Below are 20167 nucleotides of genomic sequence, written 5' to 3'. Positions count from 1 at the left end.
GTTTTTGCCGAGCCCAGCTGCATGGCTCTGTGTTCCCACCCTGAGATGGTAGCCATCACAGCTTCCCAACGATTTCTGAGCTAAACAGCGTCAGTGGAGCATCTTTGGCTCTGCGCAGGAGATTCCTCCATGAGGGAATTCTGACTGCAGGAGCATCCCTGTGGCCTGGGGATGGAGGGCCGATCTGTGCATCACCTTGGTCCTCCTGGCCCCCCAACCCCGGGGAGGAATTTGAGGCCTGGGCTGGGCATTTCTATAACCTCCAAAGTTTTTATCTATGACTTAATAGCTGTTAGGTTGGGATTCGCCTTCCTGGATTCACCAGACTAGTGTATATTAAATATAATCTCCTTCCCGCCCCACGAGCACTGGAGGTAACACACACATCCTACCTGGGAGCATGGAACCTACTAGGTTGTGTCTGACTGAAGGTGGGGAGAGCAGGTGCCATCAGGGAAGATTCTAGAGAGTTGCTAGACTCTGACAGAGAAAGCCAGGAAGGGTGAGGAGGAGAGAACTACATGGGAAGAGGCATGGAAGGAAAAGGGAAAGGCTGGATTCAGATCCACTCTTTTTAATGGGTATTTACTGAGCACGTGCTTTGTGTCCTCTGGGAAGCCTTGGAGGGGGAGGATGACCCAGAAGAAAAGAATCCCCTACAATCACATCCACGTCATCACCACTGTGAGGAGTTTAGATGGCAGGAGGAGATACTGAACTTGAAATACTTGAGGAATACCAGGCAATGGGATAAATTCTAGGATTTGACATTGGGAGGGGAGTCTTGAGGTTTGCCTGTCGAGGTTGGAGGACAGAGCAGAGTGGGAGAGGTGGCGTGAAGAAGGCGGCCTCGGGGGAGGGGAGGGCTCAGTTTGTGAAGTTTTGTTAAGGTTCCACATCAGCCTCAGTCTCTTCAAAGTGAGAAGGCCTGGCCCATGGGCCCGCAGTCTGCCCACCCTCCATGTCATTCGGGCTTCTCCTTTCTGGGACTTCGTCCAACCCCGAGGGGATTTTCTCCGACCACAGAACTTGGCTGTCAGTGGAGTATTTCAGGTGTGTGAGCCCAGCTAGGTATGAGGCAGGGTCCAGAATGACTGGAACAGCGAAATATGAAGATTGCCTTAAGTAAAGAGATGGGAAGATAAGCCTGGAGTGGGGTTTGTCAACTGCGATGACTTAGGAAATAAACCAGACCTTGACTTGGGGCTCCAGCCATTCCATCCTCCTCCCCACAAGCAGCTGGCCCCTCAGCTAGTGTTTGGAAAGCACAGGATTGGTGGTCTTCCTGGGGAGGTGTGGCAGATTCTGGCTACAGGTACCCAGGTACCTGGGATGTGGGCATTCCACCGAATGAGTCAGAAAACCATCACCCCAGAACATGGGATTCCAAGAATTTAGCCCCCAGCCTGTAGGGCAGTGAGCTACTAGGATGACGCTGGGCGGGGCTGGGTCCAGGTCCCTGCTGTTGGAGTCTGTCAGACCCTGAACAAGGCCCTGAATGTCTCTGCATCCTTCCTGTAAAGTGTGGGGCTCATGTGGTCCCTAAGATTTCTCCCACCTCCAGCTGCTCCACATAAACATGCTCCAGGAGAGCAGGGATGTGTGTGGTTTTTAAGTCAACTTTATTATAATAAAATTTACAGACACTCAAACTTACCTGTTTAAAGTGTATATTTGGATGTGTTTTAACAAATGGATGCACCCCTGTAACCACCAGCACATGAATATCCAGAAAGGTCCCAGGTGCCTTTGCCCCAGGCAGTCGCTAATCTGCTTTCTGTCACTGGAGAAGAGATTCCTCTTCTCTAGGGTTTCATGGAGATGGAGCTATGTTGTATGTTTCTTGTGTCTGGCTTCTTTTACTCCGCATCATGTGTTTGAGATTCGAGAATTATCTTTTTACCTTTTTAACATGGAAAAATTCAAGCATGTACTAAAGCAGAAAAGTGGACTCGTCAGTGGTCCATCACCCAACACCAACGATAAGTAAGCCCTTGTTAATGTGTTAGGGGACGGATTTTCATCTGTTTTGTTCACAGTTGGCATCCTCAGCAACAACTCCTAGGACATAGTAGGGATTCAATGTATATGTGCGGAATGAATGAATGAACTATGTAAATCTACAGTGTTTTCCAGAGAATCTTTCTGTCTCAGTTCCATCTCTAAATTCTCATCTCTCCTTTTATGGCTCAAGATCTATTCCAGTGTATGCCTGGGAATTTGGGGTGATGAGATCCTGTGTTAGGAAATCTGAAATTGTTGAATGGTAAGAGAAGGTGGGTGACCTCATCTTGACTTGAGAAGCATCTATTAGAATGTTTACAATTCCCGTTTCAAAGCCAGCAGGCAGAGCAGTAATAAATCCCGGGCCAAGAGAGCTTGATCCCCATCCAGGACATCTTCATAAATATGGGGTCGGAGGGGTGGGAAGATTGGTGAATGGAGGATCAGGGCTTTTGCCATGACCAGATTGGAAAGTTTCTTCTATGGGCATCAAAAAAGCTTCCCTAGAGTAGTTAAACCCACCAGCTGTCAATAGTGACACTGCTTTGAAAAGCCAATGGTAAACGGGAAAGGGCCCCACAGTTAGGCACAGAGCGGGGCCGGCTTTGCCACTGTGTGCCCACTTCCAGCAGGAGCAGGCATGGGTCCTGCCACTGCACGTCCCGCTGCATGGGGCCAGCTCGCTGCAGAGCCTGGCATGGGCGCTCAGGCCTTGGGCAAGCCAGGGCAGGTGATACGCTGTTTCCTCCTAAGGCTCTTTATTCGTGGATGTCAATACTGTGTTTTCGGCATGCTTTCAGTTCCAGACATCCCTGCTGGGTGCCTCTTTCCCCTACTTCTGGTCTACCCATCAGTGGGTTGTAAAATTAATTTAGTGGGTTAGGTGCAGAAAGCATTTTTAATGAAGAATAGAATAGAAAGGAACAAAGGAGAGTATTAGACTAAAACACAGAGCGCATCACATATTGTAAAAGTGAAGTGTAGCTTGATGTGTCTTTCCTTGGGGTGGTGGGATGAGGTTATGTGCACTGGATCACACATAAGACGTATTTCTTACTCTCGGTCATAATAAAGAATTTAGAAGGGCTGTGCTCTTCTTTACCTCTGATGTCTAAGAAATGACCCCAAATGGCCTGGTGGGGATGGTGGCCTCACTGTGAGGGACACAGGGCAGAAGGCAGTTGTTTGCTTGCTTGTTTGTGTTTAGCAATAACACTATCGGCGGAAGCCACTGAAATGGCTGCCTCTGCTGGGCTCAGCGCTCTAGCCCTCTGCACAGAGGACCCCGTTGACGCCTCTTGGCAGGAGGCAGGATGCCAGGGACACGGCCCTGGGGACGGAATGAATTCCATCCTGGCTCCACCTCTGGCTGGTGCACCTCAGGCAAGCTGTTTGCTAGTCTTTCTGGTGAGGGTAGTAGCAGCACAGCCTCCCAGTGAGGTGGGCATGAGTTTAAATAAATCAGGCAGGTGAGCTTCATGATGTAGCGCCTGGCACCTGGGAAGGTCTCCATCCACAAGCTTTATTATGCTGCCCACTCAGAGGAACTGAGCCGTGTCAAGCACGGTGCTGGTACTGGAAATACACAACAGACACCCAAGTGATGCCTCCAGCCTGTGGAGGAGACAGTTACAAATTAAATCATTTTATAGCCCCAGTGACAAGAAGGACTCAGGAAAGAGAGGCACAGGGTGATCGAGGTGTGTGAGGGGGTCCAGCCTGGGTTGAGGATGGTTCCCCAGGAAGGGGCATTTCTTTCCCACATGGCAGCTCCAGACCCTTCTTGTTGGCAGCAGATTGGAGGCCTCGTGGCCGCAGGAGCTGTTTCAAAGCTCCTTTGCAGCATTTGAGTGGGAAAGGGGCACTCCTTTCCTCTCTTGAGTGGTCTTGGAGGGTGGCAGGCTCCCCTCTGTGAGAAAAGCTTCTGCTCTGGGCCACTGTCTGGGGACTCAGCAGGGTCCACTTAGTTAGGGCCCAGCTGTGAGCTGGGTACCACTGGTGCCAGAAGATGCAGGTGGCCCGACTTGCCCCAAAATGCTGCCTGCCTCACTGGGGAGCCAAGATTCTTAGAGCACCTGGAGCTGCCTCTAGGCCATTTACAAATTTCAAACTGAAGGTCGCCAAGGGCCAGTAAGCACTGTACAGGCAATGAGAATATGTCCACAACCACATGGCCCAAAATGAATCTTGGCTGAAACGTATGCTTTATACTTTTGTTACCAAGTTTTAAAGTCAAATAGTCACAGCTGAAGGTGTGCCTACGTGTGGAGCTGGGCAGGGTTGGGAGGGTTTGGGGAGGCAGGTATCAGCACCGCCCTTCAGACCCATCCAGAAATGTCTCCTTCCCTAAAAGGAATGAAGAAATACTGTGTCTGAGACAGATAGCTTCTCTTGGTTTTGAAAGAGCCTCAGACACACAGCCTGCATCCTGGAGACTTTTCTCAACCATTTTCCTAGGGACACGTCAGCCTTCCCATATAGCACCACACAGGCCAAAGGGAACGCCCCAGGCTGAGGCCCAATGATACGAGGGACTTGAGCAAAGGGTGTCATTTCAGGTCCTGAGACTGTCAGGGTTTTCTTCTCTTTGTGGACTCCTCTGAGAGAGTGATTGTACCTCAGTGAAATTCAGGCCTGGTATGAGGGGAAGCCTTTATGTCTGTGGTCCATAACTTAGCCATGAAGTCAGCACCCCTTCCAAAATCTGATGGTGTACTCTCTCCAGGAAAAACCAAGTGTGCCCATACAGACTGCACACAGGACTGTATTTTACGAGGTTCACAGAAGCCCTGAAGTTCCTTCTCTGATGCACGGTTTGGCAAACTCTGGCCCAAAGGCCTAATCTTGTCCACTGCTTTGTTTTGTGAAGCCCTCAGAATGAGAATGGGTTTTACATTTTTCTTTTCTTTCTTTTTTTTTTTAATAGTGGAGTATAGTCAGTTACAATGTGTCATTCTCTGGTGTACAGCACAATGTCCCAGTCATGCTTATATATATGTATATTTGTTTACATTTTTCTTAAATGGTCAGAGAAGAGTGTTTGGTGACACTTGACCATTAAAAGACATTGGAATGTTCGTGCCCATAAATAAAGTGTTACTGGGATGCAGCCATGTTCAGTCACTGACGTCTTGTCTAGGACTGCTCTGGAGCCACAAGGCAGAGTGGAGTGGTCGTGTTGGAGATCCCATGGCCCACAAAGCCTAAAACATTTGCCAACTGGCCAGTCAGAGGGCCAGATCCTTTGCCAGTCTTGCTCTAGAACTGAGAACCTAGGTCAAGAAGCTTGCTTGAAATACTTTATTTTACTTAAAATGATTGAGCCATAGAATTTGCAGGTAGAAACAGCTTTGGAATCACCTTAACAAGCCCCCCACTTTACCAAGGGCACATAAGGGCCACATCCCCTTCTCCTGTGGGAGCCGGGGATACAGGGAGTTGTGTCTTGGGTTTTCCTTCCAAGCGTCTGTTAAGTTTCTAAACTGGCACAGCCTTCCCTACAAACCTTCAGGTAGATGCCCCAAAATGTTGTTTAAAAAGCATCATAACAAGTGTTCCAAGTTTGATAATTTCTTTATAACGGGGATACCTCCCTTCCCCTGTAATGGAGATTCCAGAGGGCTGGGTCTGTAGCCCCCTAGAGACCACTCATCTATAGACAGATTATAGCTGACGAAACTCCTTTGATCACCAAAGTATTTGAGGGTGTGCAGGAAGAGGTTAATGTGAGCTAATAAGAGTTTCCAAAACAACTCTTCAAGTTGAATTTGTAAAAGTGTATATTTTTTATAGTCTAGAAAACAATAACAGAGGGACAAGGAGAAAGGGGAAATAGCTGAATTCCGGCAAACCACCGATTTGACGGAATTCAGCTGTGATGGGTTGTTCAGAATGCCTGTTGGTCTGAGAGATTTGGTTCATTTTTAAATACAGATGTACATATATATGTACACACACACACGCAGTGCCTCAGGAGTGAAGCAGCTCTCCCTCAGTCGTGGTTTAGACAGAGGCAATGGACCAGATTATGGAGCAAGGGGCATTCGAGGTCACCACCTGAGCCCTGGGTGGCTCTCCATCTCTGTGTACCAGCAGCAGAGGCCACCACGCTGCCGTGACCCTCTCCTGTGGAGCAGGGAATGGCCAGGAACCTAGGGGCTACAGGAATTGTGTGTCTTTGTTCTAGCAAAACAATTGGAAGTCTTTGATATCATCCTCCTGAACAAGATGGAGAAAGTGACCATGGCTGGTTGATTCACAGTGAATTTTTAACAACTGTCCCCCAAAGGTGCTGGTAGGACTGTCAGTTTGTAGAGGCAGGTTAAAGGGCTCTGAGCCTGACCCGGCCTGACTCTGTCTTATCCAATATTTTTTTATACATCTTGATAGATGGGAGGTATGCCAGTCAAATTTTAGGATGACAAAAAGCTGAAGAAGATGGCAGATAAGATGGATGATAGAATTAAAATGACATTCACATTGTGCTTTAGAGTTTACGTGAGGTTTCCTTATATGCTCTCATACAATCCTCAGCAAGCTAGGTATATTTATTTTCCCCACTTCCTTGGCAAATAATTCAAGATTCAGAGAGATGTGTTAGCAAAACATTGTAATCTTGACAGGCTAGAAGTAAGTACCACTAGAAAAAGAAGCCAAGGTTATAAATGTAAAGATTACATTTGGATACAGAAAATCATTTCAGAAGATTGGGGTTTGTATGTTTTCCGGGGCTACCATAACAAAGTACCACAAACCAGGTGGCTTACAAGAACAGAAATTTATTGTCTCACAGTTCTGGATGCTAGACATCTTTGACCAAGGCATCTGCAGAGCCAGCGTCCCTCTGAAACCTGTAGGGGAAGAAATCCTTCCTCGCCTCTTTCAGCTCCTGGTAGTGCCAGGTGTTTCTTGGCTTGTGGCCGCATCCCTCCCCTCTTGACGAGGCATTCCCCATGTGTCTCTTCATCTGGTCCTCCCTCAGTGCATGTCTGTCTCTGTGTCCAAATTTCCCCTTCTTATAAGGACACCAGTCATACTGGATTAGGCCCCACCCTGATGACTTCATTTTAATTTGATTCCATCTGCAAAGACCTTATTTCCAAATAAGATCATGTACTGAGGTCCTGGTGGTTAGGATTTCAACACAGCTTTTGGGGGAGACACAGTTCCATCTATAAAAAGGTTAAATTGGATCGATAAAACTAAGAGCATCAGTGTTTTATCACAGTTGCTTAAGAAATGATAAAACATGGGTTCTATCTTAGGCATTGGTTTAATTTGAGAGTTTCTACCAAGGAGAAAGGCTCATGCCACCGCCCTTAACATTGCTCAGACCACAGAGTCAGGAATCAAACCATCTGTTCTGGCCACCACATTCTAAGAAGGAAATGGATTAAAAAATGGTGGGGCATCACCATGGCAAGGTAAGATGCTGTAAAAGTCTCTGCTGGCAGCCCAGTGCCAGATGAATGCTCTGTGTGTCTGGCTCTGTTTCCTGTAAGGAAAATCCGAAAGTACAATCAATTCTTGGTTCACAAAATTGAAAAGGAGGGATGCGCTAGAAGAATATGCTAGAGAAACTTCTAGGCAAATGGTAGCTAACTTGAATTTCTGTTCCAACTCTCATTTTTGTCAGGCAAGACACTGGCAGTTACACATTCCTTATTTCACTTAATTTCAAAGGTGAGCATGTGTGTATAAACATAAACACACATCCTCTGTCAGTATATGGGTATAATGAATACATGCGTATATGTAAAAATCCAGTTGACTGAGGTTGAGCCAGCGGTCTATTTAAATTCTCCCTTTTGTTTTTAGGATACTTAAAAGAAGAAAGTAGAACTTAGATAATATTGACATTTTAAAGCAAAGAGAAATTTTGAGTTTGACTGTTGCAGTGAATAAAATGATTCTGGGCAAATGAATATTAAGGGACGGCTGTGTGCCCTGCTTTGCAGTGGGTACCTTGAGGGATAGGAGAGGAAAATGTAACACACAGAAAAATGTTAGGAGGAGGGAGCACATGCCTGTTCCAGAAAGTGCCATGGGGACAGGGAGGGGAAGGTGGATGGAGTGGGTCTTCTCTGATGTCGGAGAAGACTCAAGAGGGAGTTGGAACCTGAAAGCTGGCATTTTGTAGACCATATGGAGGTAGCACGTCTCCCGAGAAATAGCATGTCTCCCCAGTTCTGGTCACATGCGTGGGGCAGGGGACTCTGGCTTGTGGTCAGTCTGCTACCTACACCCTTGCTGTCAGGCCGGGCAGAGATGAAGGCGGGGTCTGGGACCAGCCTGGGCACTACAGCCCCATGCCACAGCCTTCCTTGAAGATCAGGGAGTTTCCTCAGTGCTTTAGAATAAAGTCCTCTGTTGATTTCCTGGTCATCAGATGAAGACAGAAACAGAGATTGCTGGCTCCTCGGAAAGCTTGTGTTTATGACTTCAGCTCAGTAAGGGCTCTGAAAGAATTGCGCCAACCAGACAGGAAGCAAGCATTCAGGCAGCCTGCCCATGTCCAGGATGGGGTCCAGACACTGCCACAGCCCACCGGGCCTCTAGCCCTCCGTAGCCTTGGGGTGATTTAAAAGGCAGGTCCACTAGCTTTGCTTCTCAGATGCAATTTCTCAGAAGGATCTGGAGTGACTTATAACTCAGTTTCCAGAAGTGTTGCCTCACTCCCCCACTGCAGCCACTAAAAGTGTGTCCTTCCCCCTGGATCAGCCCCAGACCTCTTAAATCTAAGACCTTACTTCTGAAGAAATGCCAAAGGGGATAGGAATGTGGCTTTCCCCTAACACCAACCACAAGGGTTGGGAACATACCCACCAAGTCCCTAAACTTCTCTTAGCCCATCCATCTTGATGGAATTTTCCCAAACCCTGGTTCATGCTATTTCTGGTTCTATCTCCTACCAGCAATCAGGGAACTCTGGTGCCCCAGGCTGACCGCTGCTGGGAGAGGAAACCCCATTAACCAGACCTCAGTCTGCCTGTTTTCCAGGACCTTGTGGGGCCGTGATGGGCTGGGTTGTCCCGCTCCAGACCCTTCGTGAGTCAGACCTCAGCCTTCTCCAAACAAAAATAAATAAAGACACCCTTTGGCACAAGAGTGCCTCAGATCCTGAACCCAGATCACTTCACTGGCTCAAGTTAAAGTAGCAGCAAGAGAGGTGCATCCAGTTATTGTTTCCATCAGATAGTTATTGAGTACTGTGTGCCAGGCATTGCGTAGCCTGGGGATGGGCTGGTGAGGTCAACCCAGGCCCCGCCCCCAAGAGCTCACAGATGAGTTGAAAGAGGAGGCGGAAGCCCAGTGTGGGAAGGGCTATGATAAGAGTTAGGAGAGATGATGGGACCCCATAAGAGACATGGAGGAACGAGGAAGTATTCCTGAAGGCAGAGCATCTAAGCCAAGATGGGAAAGGTGAGTGGAAGTCAATTCAGTGATGAGGACACAGGGCGGAAGGCAAGGGAGGGGAGAGGGTGCTCTGGGCAGAAGATTAGCTGGGCAAAGGCGTGGATGCAGAAGGAAGCCAGTGAGTCCAGAGAACTTCGTGGTTCCACTGGATCCAGGAGATAAAGCTGGACAAGGAGGTAGGGACACAGAGAAATGTGAGACTTGGTCCCTGCCTTCATGAAGCTCATGGCACCTGTGGGCAGATCACCAGGACCGCATTGCTGCTCAGCCTTTGGAGTAACTGTTGAATCTGTAAATGTCAGTATGAGCAGAAAACAGAACCTCATATAACATGTTTTAAGCATTATTGTAAGTCCCACATTAACAGTTTATGTCTGCTGCTCTGATTTTTTGAAGCACGTTTGTATACAGAGAGAGATGTTGGTAACACAGCCAAGCTGAGCATCCGGTGTGCCCATGGCATATTGTGCTAAAATTCAGAGGCAGGGCAGGAACTCACATTTATTGGGTGCCCATTGTGTGTTGGGGTCTGCACTGAGGCCCCTAACAACCCCCCCGCTCATTTAGTCCTCAAGGCCATCTATAGGGCACCTGTTACCACCCCCATTTTGCAGATGAAAAGGCCAAGTCTCAAAGAGGTTCTCTTCACAGTGTCATCCAACAGGAAGGGGGACAGTAGCAGGTGGGAGGTCAGCTACTGCTCTTTCTCCTACTCCATGTGGCCTTCCCTCAGTGTGGGTCAGAGAATGTGGGACGGGCTTCCTGGAGGAGATAAGGTGTGAAGGGTTAGAAGCCTGTTCCCCATGTCCCAGTGTCACCTGTTGGATGGTGCCATGTGGGCTAAGAATCTGGCATTTAGACATTAGGTAGGGGGCATATGGGATGACCAAAGATCCAGGTAAATAGGGAGTGTCTCTGGAAGTTTGCCTGTCAGAACCTTGGAGTCAAGTCTTGTACCTGCTCTGTAAGGGAGGTAGAAGCTTTCCAAAGAATAAAATCGGGGAGTAGAGGATATAACCCCTAGTCTTCTCTGAATTTGAAGATGCTGGGATGCTGTGCTGCCTCCATGCATTAATAGAGGATGGGGTCTCTTAGCTATACTTGCCTTGGACAACTTCCCAAGACTCTACAGTTAATTAATAGCCAGGAATTGCACATAGTGGGATGTTAGTTATTTGAATTGGAAATGAGTAACTGACATACATCTAAGATGTCTCCAAGGAAAATAGGGCCAGGTTGCATAATGGGTGGGGGGAACCAAGTATGTCCTCCTGTAGCGTTCTTGAAGAATGATGCACTTGCTCCAATGCCATAGATGATTTTGGGACGCCTGGACAGCCCAGAGCTGAGCTAGATTGCTCCCCAAGCCAGCCCGCTGTGGAGCTGGAGGCCCTCTGGGAATGACGCCCCTAGCTGTGTTGACTGAGCCTGGTTCCCTGGTACATAGTAAGTTGTGACATTCAGACATCCTGTGGAATCTCGCTCGGTCACTATGCTCAGTTGACCTCAGGAAATGAAACCAGTTTCCATGACTAATGAACACTAATGACCTAAAGGTGAAGCACAAGTAGGTAAACAGGGGAGCCGATGCCAGAGCTTTACGAATTTCCTGAGGTTCTCCATACACAGGGCCCCACTCATTAGTGACCAGTGAGAGGGAGCCCAGAAGGAGGTGGTCCTGCCCCTGAAAGTGCCTGGGCACGGCCCACCATTGGTGATGTTGCAAGTTGAGTTTCCTTCCTGCTCCATTCCTTGCCAATCTTCGTCACCACCTCCCACCCCTTCTGCCCCTGGTCCCCTACTTCTCCCATCCACACCCGGGATGCCCTTTGGTCACCTTCTGGGATGATACTCGGTGCTCCCCAAGCCACGTCTGCCTTCTCCCCATCCTGCTCCTCCCCCAGTACCACGAGCCCATACTCTGTAACCCACCCTTAATCAAGGCAAACCCATCCCTCCTTCAATAGAGATCTTCAGTGGAGGCGTGCCCACAACCTTTCCCCAGGCTACCGCCCTCCCAGGTCCAGCCCGCATCACTGGGGGGATGGGCTTTGTTGTTCCTCTCTGCAGTCCCTCTCCACACAGGACCCCCCTTTCCCTCTTGCTCTGTACACACTGGAGACAGAGATCAGATCATCCTCTCGCCTGGGGCCAGCCCTCCTGTAGAAATGACTAAGCCGCTCCTTAGCTTTCCCATCTGAAGGGGCAAAACTCACATCCTTCTGCTGCAAGTCCTGTTTCCATCCCTCAGGCTTTTCTGTGTCTCCCTTCTGTCTTCCATCCAAGGTCTCTGAGACCTACCAAACTATGCAACTCAAAGCCAGAGAGAAGACGCCAAGCAGGACCAATGGGTGCTGAAAGATGGGAAAGATTAGCTCATTTCCGCTCCGTGCTTTTCGTCTGGTTCTGATCTCAGTCTGGGGCAATTTGAAAACAGACTCTCCTGCCGAGCTCACCCGTCCATGTTACCACTCTCCCCGACCCACAGCTCTCTCCCACCATGCTGGCCTACTGGCAAGCCCTTCTGGCTTTGTTTTAGCCTAACGGCTTGACCTAAATGTCTCCTGGTTGAATTTGACCCTTGCATGTCTTCCCACTTCTCCAGTGTCCAGCTTTCCAGACGTCCTACTGCGCGGGAGGCATCATGCTGGGAGCTGGAGTTGAGTCCGGCTCTGCTCTGAACTCACTGGGTGACTCTGGGCAAGTCGCCAAACCTCTTTGAACCACAGTTTCCACATCTGTAAAATCAGGATAATAACACCTGCCTGTTCCAAGAATCAATAAACAAATGAACGTGAAGATGTTTTGTGACTTACGAAGCAGCACATCCCAAACCATGTTCTACAGAACTTTGCTCCCAGGAGGGATATTAAAAGGCTATTCAGGAAAAAAAAAAAAAAAAGGAAAAAAAAAGTTTTATGTCAAGTTTGAGGAAGGCTGGCTTTAACAACGTGAACCAGGTTTCTGGACTCTAGGACGTCTCGGAGCCTTTAATTTGCCAAGCACATGACAAAGCTCCAAGAACAGGGTATAAAACATAGCTTTGTCTCAGAACCACTTTTTGCACAGACTGCTTGTTAACATCTTTAAGTTACTGATTTCCGTAGGACAAAGCATATATTAATAATAGTTCTCATACAAATAACAATGCTGATCTTTCCACGAGAGTTATTCCGTCCTCCAGGGTGCTGACCCTGGATAACACCAATGAATCAGTGTCTGAAAAGGTATTGCCAGAGTGTCTTCCATCTTCTCTGCATTGTGCTGTGGACTGTGGGGGAGAGGGGGCCTGGTCCTGAAGGCCTCTCTGTCGGGCTCCCCCCGTTATCTCCTGCATCCTCACACTGGACTCTGTCCCAGGCAGCTTGGCCAACTCATTGTCCTGTGTATACATCTTTTGTGTTCCTGCCCCTCTGCCTCTGTCCCATCTTTCTCTGCAGGGATACCTTCCTCTGCCAACATGAATGTAACTCACTCTTCAAGTCTCAGCCAGGCCTCAACTTCTCCCTGGAAGTTTTTCTATCCATTGCAGTGTGTTCTAGACAGGAATACAGCAGTGAGCCCCTAAAGGCAGAGCGCATTATTCACATTTCCTGCTTTTCTCCAAAATCCAGGATTTGTTTGCTTGCTGCCGTCCACCCTACCACAGACCATAAGCCCGATTTTGGCTACTTGAACCTCCAACTGGGCATGGGTCCTTCTGAGCCGAGGGGTCAGCAGTGGGCTTACTGATGTGTTCATTCATTCAGAAGACACTTATTGCAGGGGACTGCTGGGAGCCCAGGGCTGAGTCAGAAAAGGCACCTGCCTTTAAGGAGCTCATGGTTGAGACAAAAGCATAACAATTCACTGCAAGTCAGCGTGTTGAGTATAATAATAATAGACATAATGTGAGAGCATTAAATAGGGTTCATGGTGATAGGTGGGGACCAAGGCAGGCTCCCCAGAACAGCTTTCCACCCCCCTGTGCATCCTCCAACTTATGGAGAAGATGTTGTCTGGAGCAGGCGTGGCAAGGTTATAGGGGTCCACGTGTAGTGAAGAAAGATCACTGGAGACTTGGTGGGAGAGGGATTCAAGTTCATTCTCTGGATCACAAGGAGGGTGGTCTCAGTGGAGCCAGAGGGCTAGAGCAGATGCTGGAAGGGGGAGTATGAGATAGGAGCTTTGCATCCCACTGTACACACACACGCACACACACACAGTCTATGGGAATCCCACTTCCCTGCTTTTCCGTCATACCTCTCACCCCTTTTTCCTTCTCACCTGGACTCATTCTTCCTCTCCAAGTCCTCTGTCACCTCCTGGTCCTGGGGCCATTCATCGTTACTTCATTGGAACAGCTCTATGTCTGCTCTCAGTAGCTAGAGGTCTGCTTTGGCGAAAGGCTGGTCAGCGCGATGCCCACTCCCTGTGGGGGGCTCTGGGGAGGAAGGTCGGTCTGGAGTCAGTGCTTTCTCTTGTCTTCCCACAGAAAACCAAAAGAGACGTCAATAATTTTGACCAAGACTTTACCCGGGAAGAGCCGGTACTCACGCTCGTGGATGAAGCGATTGTGAAGCAGATCAACCAGGAGGAATTCAAAGGCTTCTCCTACTTTGGTGAAGACCTGATGCCCTGAGAAGCCACTCCAGAGGGAGTTTAGTGATGCTGCAAGGAGTACCAGGAAGATTCCTATTTTCCCGAGGCTCAGAGGTCTTGAACTACTTCTCCTCCCCGGAGCCCCAGTCCCTTGTCCACCTCTATTTATTGCATTCCCTCACCCCAGGCCAGCTCCTCCCTCCTCCCACTGGTGACCAGAACGCACTCTTGGTTCTCATTTCACCAGTAACACAGAATCGCACGAGGTCAGCAGTTAGCTGGACCCACTGCTGAGTCTGGTTTTTTGGCAAGCCGGGCTTCACTCCTCGGGGCTGCTGGCAGTGAAGCAACTTCAGTTCTTTTACTACAAAGAAGAGAGAGAGAGAGAGAGAAAGCAAACAGGAAGACTCTGGCTCTGCTATTGAACATAAGAGTCCTAACAACTCTTCTCATCCCTCCCGGACCCCTGCCTGCCACCTCTCTGCCCTTCTATCCAGGAGAAGAGACTGGTGCTTCTTCAGTGCAAGGGTGGGTGCCCTCAAGGCGTGCCTCTGAAGGAGAGAGGCTGGGAGACACACAAGTTGGCTACCTGTGTTGGTTTGCTCTGGAATGGCTAAGTCTTGCTTTCTTTGGTTTTAGCTTTGGGGCATGCCAAAGTTGTATGAGCATGTATCTCGTGGAAGAAATCGCTCTCTGTAGAAAAAGAAATTTGATTTTGAACTCTGTTAACATTTGAAAAGTATATCATCAGAATTCCTTTCGAATTGGCCAAAAGATATAAATTCCAGTGTTAATACAAGTAGATCTCAAAGGGCTAATATACAATGAGAAACCAATTGTCTAAGGTTTATGCTATTAATGCTTTAGTGGCACACGGGGGCTATGTGAACTGAGAGAAAAGGAAACAAGCAGTGCTCTTGGTTATTCAAGTTCTGCCTGAACTCCAAGGCCACTGCTTTGGTGGCCCAGACCTGGGGTTCTCACAAAACGTGGCTTGCAAATTCTCTTTCCAGTTCAGTCCTAAGTTCCCAGCATAAACTCTATTTCCTGCAGCAGTGTGTGATTTTTGCGCACTTGTACAAAATGTTAGTACTACTGTGTTGTGGTTTTTAAACGTGAAATGTGTACAGTTAAATATGAAACATCGGCTTTGGGAACAAGCAGAATGAGGCTAAACATGGGTGATGCAGAGGGCGTCGAGAAATCGAAGAGGAAGTGATTAGAAAACTGACAGTGTGGCAAGATGCCCTGGGAGTTTTGTTTCTGTGTGACATGCAGTGGCAACTCATGTGGACACTATTTAATGGATGTGACGTTACCTCCTGTAGGCAGGCTAACAGTGTTACATTCATTCTTTGATTTCCAAGGGTTCTCTGTGGCTTTGTGTGTATGTTTCCCGGAGGTCATTCAGTTACCTATTTCACTGAACTGATTTAGCAGGGAATGGAATCCATTCCAACTGTTGCACGTGGATTCCCCAGCTGCCCCTAAATACATATACTTGTGAGTGGCAAAGTGGCACTGATGGAGCTTCTTGCCTTTTGTACATGTGAGATTTTTGTATATAGTGTTTGCTGCCAGGCCTGTGGAATTAATTCATTGAATTTAGAGGTATCAACTGCTGCATGTTCAGGCATATTATAAACCTTTAGTCTATGAAAGAATAATTATAATAACGTCCAGGTGCAATACTCTGTATAGTGTATTGGTTCAAGTTACCGAGAGATAAGGTGTGTTTCTGTCCTTCTTTCTCTCTTTTTTAGGGGGGGCGGGAGGGGGATGCATTTCTTGTTGATTTCATTTTGGTTTATTTTAAAAGATGTAAACCTATATTAAGCTATGTTAAATCTCACATATAGTTCTCCTGTGTTCTGTTGTGCCCTGATAGAGATGAGGAAGAGAAAGGAATGTTCTTGATGGTGGTTTCAAAGTTTGGACAGTGACTAGCTTGAGCCCATAGGGAGTTGGTGTCCATATTCGCATCTGGTTGGTCATCGCCTTGGTTACTAAAGATGACATGCAGTTCTCTTTTGTTTTTATTTTTTAAAGACTCAGGTGTAATTATTATCCATTTTGACGATAATTTCCAATGTTATGCTGTATCAATTTGTGTGTTTGACACACCAGTGATGCGATGAAGAACAGTAGATTAATTTAATTTATCTTCGGTAACTTGATGGACTGGGGAGAGACTATCTTCTGGAGTTGAGTACAAGCACAGAAACATCTTCATGGTGGCATCATCTCATTTTTTTAGGAAGACATGAAAATCCTGCCCATCTTACTCGTGCATCACTGCTGCTCTCTGTTTTTCCTCTGCTTCCTTCACCACGCTGAACTTTGAACAACCAAGCAAGCTCTAACTGCAATGCCAAATGGCCTTGCCCAAGGCCTGGGTGGTATTCCCATGTCAGCAGGGGTTGAGCCCTTCCTACAGGACAACTGGCATTTTTGCTGGGAAGTTAAATAATAATACATTCCACCTGGCAGCTCCAGGCAGTCACTCAGCGGTTTGCCTGGCCCAGAGAGCCCCCTTTCAGCCCCCAGAGCTGGGCTGGCTAGGATGCCTCCTGTTTGAAGCTGGAGCTCAAGTTCTCACACAGGCAGATTCAAATCCCATGTAGTCTATAGAATAAAGCTTGTGTGTTCCTTGAGTAGTCATTGTTTCCTTTTAGTTTTCACAAGAGTTTGGAAGCAGACACACTTACGTTTTTGCCAATTCTTTCTAATCTTTCCAGCTCTTTCTCTCTGAAAAAAAAAAAAAAAGCAGGGAAGAGTGCAAAACAAAATGCCAAAAAATATATGAAGGATAGCTGTTCTCCTGTGTTCTCTCAGTATGGACTTTGTGAAGTGGAAACAATTTTTCCTCCAAAGGTGAAAAAACAATGCATTCTTGCTTTAAAAAAAAAAAAAGAAGGCTAAAAACATTACCTCTTTTTAAATTATGTGCAAAATAATTCTGGCTAAATATAAAAGGTATTCACTTTTAGGGATTTTTTTTTGGGTATTGTGATGCTTTATTTGTACATTTTTTTCCTTTCTGGATGTAATTTTAATCTCTTGCCATTCATTAGTGTTATTTCATTGTAAACATTATTGTGCCAAATGTACTGTATTCAAAAGGATGTGAATGTGTATTGTTTCAGAACCTAATAAATAGAATGATGTTAAATCATATTTCTCAGTCTCAATGAGCATTTTCATCTCCTCACTGAGTGGCAAGGTGGCACTAATGAGGCATATTGCCTTTTGTACATTAGGGAGTTCAAATTCCAAAACCTAAACGTGATTTCAGCATTCCTTTGAAGATTCACAAAGGGTGCAAATGACCATATTTGCATAATCCTCTTGCCCATCCCAGCCTCTGTGCTTCAGGACTGCCACACAGAGCGTGAAGAGGGGGCCTGAGCAGACTGGATACAGCTCTGGGCTGCCTGGGCGTGGGGCTGCCTTGGAGTGTTGGGAGATGGACAAGCAACCCAGGGAGCTCTTCACTTTCATCTTCCTGGAGAAGTAAATGCTGAATCTCCCTGCAACCCATTCAAGCCTCTTCAGGACTCAGTTTCTGACCAACTGCTCAGAACTTCAGGACTTTGTAGCCCAAGAAGCTCCTGTGAGGCTGGGAGCCACTTGCAGACTGGACGTGGGTCACAGACTGGCCAGTGGGGCTCCATGCTTGGCTGGTGCCCTGGCCCCTTGCTCAGCCAGTGTCTGTGCTCATCAGGGTGACTCCAGGCTCCTCTCTGGCACTCCACTCGTGTTGCACTGGTCCTGCTCAGCTTCTGCTCTTCTTTCTCCAACATAGAATTTTCAAGAATGTTTGAAATTCACAAGTAGGCTCTTGAGTACACCAGAAATCAACTCACTAGAACTCCCTGTTCCTTAAGAGTTATGGACATGGTTGCGATTTTACTATTTGTCATCCGAAGGTGAGGGGATGGCCTAACTTGCCACCCATTTATCCCTCATGTCACTTCATAAGCTCTCTGATGACTTTGGTGTATCATCCTGAAGGTCCTCAGTAATCCCCTACCCTGCCAGCAACATCATCTGCCTACCTGGAGATGTGAGCGTGGAACTCCAGACCCACTCCTAGAAGATGGCTATATTTATCGCGTATTTTCCCCTCTGATTCAGGCAGCTGTTTCTAGGCAAGTGACCACCCTGGGAGAAGCAAGCTTCCCACCAGCATGTCTGTCTTATCATGAGTTGAAATAAAAATCAAGAGAACAGAATTAAAAGATACCGTTCTTGGAAGGTCAGAAGACATCTCCAACCATTGCACTGAATGAGTATGACCAGTCTACACCTCCCTTGCCTAGTGGTCCAGAAGAGACAGCTCTAAAGTCCTGGAGACGAGGAAATTCATCCTCTCAAATCTATGTGCTCCACGAGTTACACTGATGCTGTAAGAAAGGTCAGTTGCTGATCAGAGTCCTTGGTTTGGATGCTCTTCCCCAACTCCCAGTCATGTTCTGGGAGAGAAAGCCAGGCACTGCCAGGCCTAGTCCAGGAAAGTTGTGGCCGCCGGTCTCACAAGGGTGAGATGACTCCAGAGCTGCTCAGGAAAGCCTGTCTGTGTGGCTGTGCCCCTGAACTGAGAAACGGCAGGTCTAACAGATTTCTTGCAGAGGGAATCTATGATAAGATTGGCCCTTCTCTATTTCCTTGTACCTGAGTGCAGTCCTGTGTTTGGGTTAACAGCAGCCTGAAGATCTCCATGCAATAAAATTACTGAACCACAAGGCATGTGTTGTCATTGTATTTACAGTGGCAGAGAGAGGGAGTGGAAAGAAGGTGCCAGAAGTCTCATCACGAGGTTTGTTTTTCACTTTAAAGTTCTTCAGCCTAGACAGTGATACACCATGTGCAGTCGGTTGTAAGCTAGACCTGAAGGATGATCCACTGTCCTAATCAGGAATACACCGTCCAGGGATACAGCTGATTGAATAAATAGTGTTTATTCAGAAGGTACTGCAAGTGCTTCAGCTCTCTTTTATCTCCCATCAGCTCCTGGAGGTTTTGTTATTAGCATAAAGAATGCTACAAAAGGATTCTTAAGGAAACCAGTAGCTTGTTCATTAGCATAAAGGATGTCAGAAAGCTAACAGTCGTGGTGTTTGAGATAAGTAGATTGGCAAAGATATTTTAAGACAAATCTCCACATTAAAAAGAAAAACAAAACACAATAGGATATACGGAAACTGGAGAGCCTTTAATTTCCCTAGTAATCAGAGAAACACAAATTTAAATTAAACTGCGATACCCCTTCACACCCACCAAAATGACTAAATCAAAAAGACAAACCTATCAAGTTTTACTAAAAGGAAGTGGAGCAATCAGAATTTTCAGTGTTTCAGATTTGCATATAAAGTCGTACAACTACTTTGAAAAACTCTGACAGTACCTTCTGAAGCCAAATATATATAACCTTGACCCAACATAAAATGTATCAACTGGATAAATGAATTGTGAGATATTTGCACAAGGGAACACTAGGTAGACCTGAGAATGAGTGATTTACAACTGCACACAATGTAGATGAACCTCACAAGGCGCTTTGAGTTTTTGCGCGTTGAGTTTAAGAAGCCAGGCACAAAGGAGTACAGACTTTGATTCTACTTATATAAAATGCAAAATAGATGATCTGTGCTGTTAGAAATCAGGCTAGTGGTTGCCTTAGGAGGAGAGGCAGTGACTAGGAGGGAGCATGGAAGGGCTTTCAAGGGGTTGGTTTAGTTTTCTGAACTGGCAAGCAGGTGCGTTCACTTTGTGATGTCATTGAGCCGTCCCCTCATGATCTGTGCACGTCTCTGTATATGTATTATACGGCAGTAAAAAATTATCCCTGCAATCTAGGATGGCCTTTGTCTTTCAACCTTAGGGATGGCACCCTGGCTGGATCTGTAAACTGCCTGTGTCTCCCTGCTGTGTGGGAGGCATCCTGGCTGTGTTACTCTTCATAGACAGCCTGGTCTTGTGGCTGGAGTAGAGTGGCATTTGCCTTGGGTGGACCTTTCCTGCGAGACACTGTCAGAAACATCCAAACAGACATGGCTGGAACTTCATGGAGCTTTGAGAATGGGCACAAGACTCTTCTGTGCCTGATTGCTAATAAAATGTCTGTATATGTCTCTGAATGTGGTCCGTGAGGTTGTCAGGGAAC

At 47.1% G+C, this 20167-nt stretch overlaps 1 protein-coding gene across 4 annotated transcripts in view; it reads left to right on the top strand.

The window, feature by feature from the left end:
• PRKCE (protein kinase C epsilon) overlaps positions 1 to 17178 on the top strand; it is a 472047-nt gene extending 454869 nt beyond the window's left edge. For 3 of the 4 annotated variants that reach the window (XM_064494525.1, XM_010997167.3, XM_031466941.2), the window contains one exon: positions 13895 to 17178. In XM_064494525.1, the coding sequence (XP_064350595.1) occupies positions 13895 to 14041 (147 nt within the window). In that variant the 3' untranslated portion in view covers positions 14042 to 17178. Of the gene's footprint in view, positions 1 to 12025; positions 12648 to 13894 lie in introns of those variants that run through there. The other variant, XM_031466942.2, reaches the window with a different exon arrangement.
• Positions 17179 to 20167: the final 2989 nt, after the last annotated feature.

This window comes from Camelus dromedarius, chromosome 15 (assembly GCF_036321535.1).
Source record: "Camelus dromedarius isolate mCamDro1 chromosome 15, mCamDro1.pat, whole genome shotgun sequence".
NCBI classification, from domain to species: domain Eukaryota; kingdom Metazoa; phylum Chordata; class Mammalia; order Artiodactyla; family Camelidae; genus Camelus; species Camelus dromedarius.
This window is presented reverse-complemented; position numbering and strand designations above follow the sequence as displayed.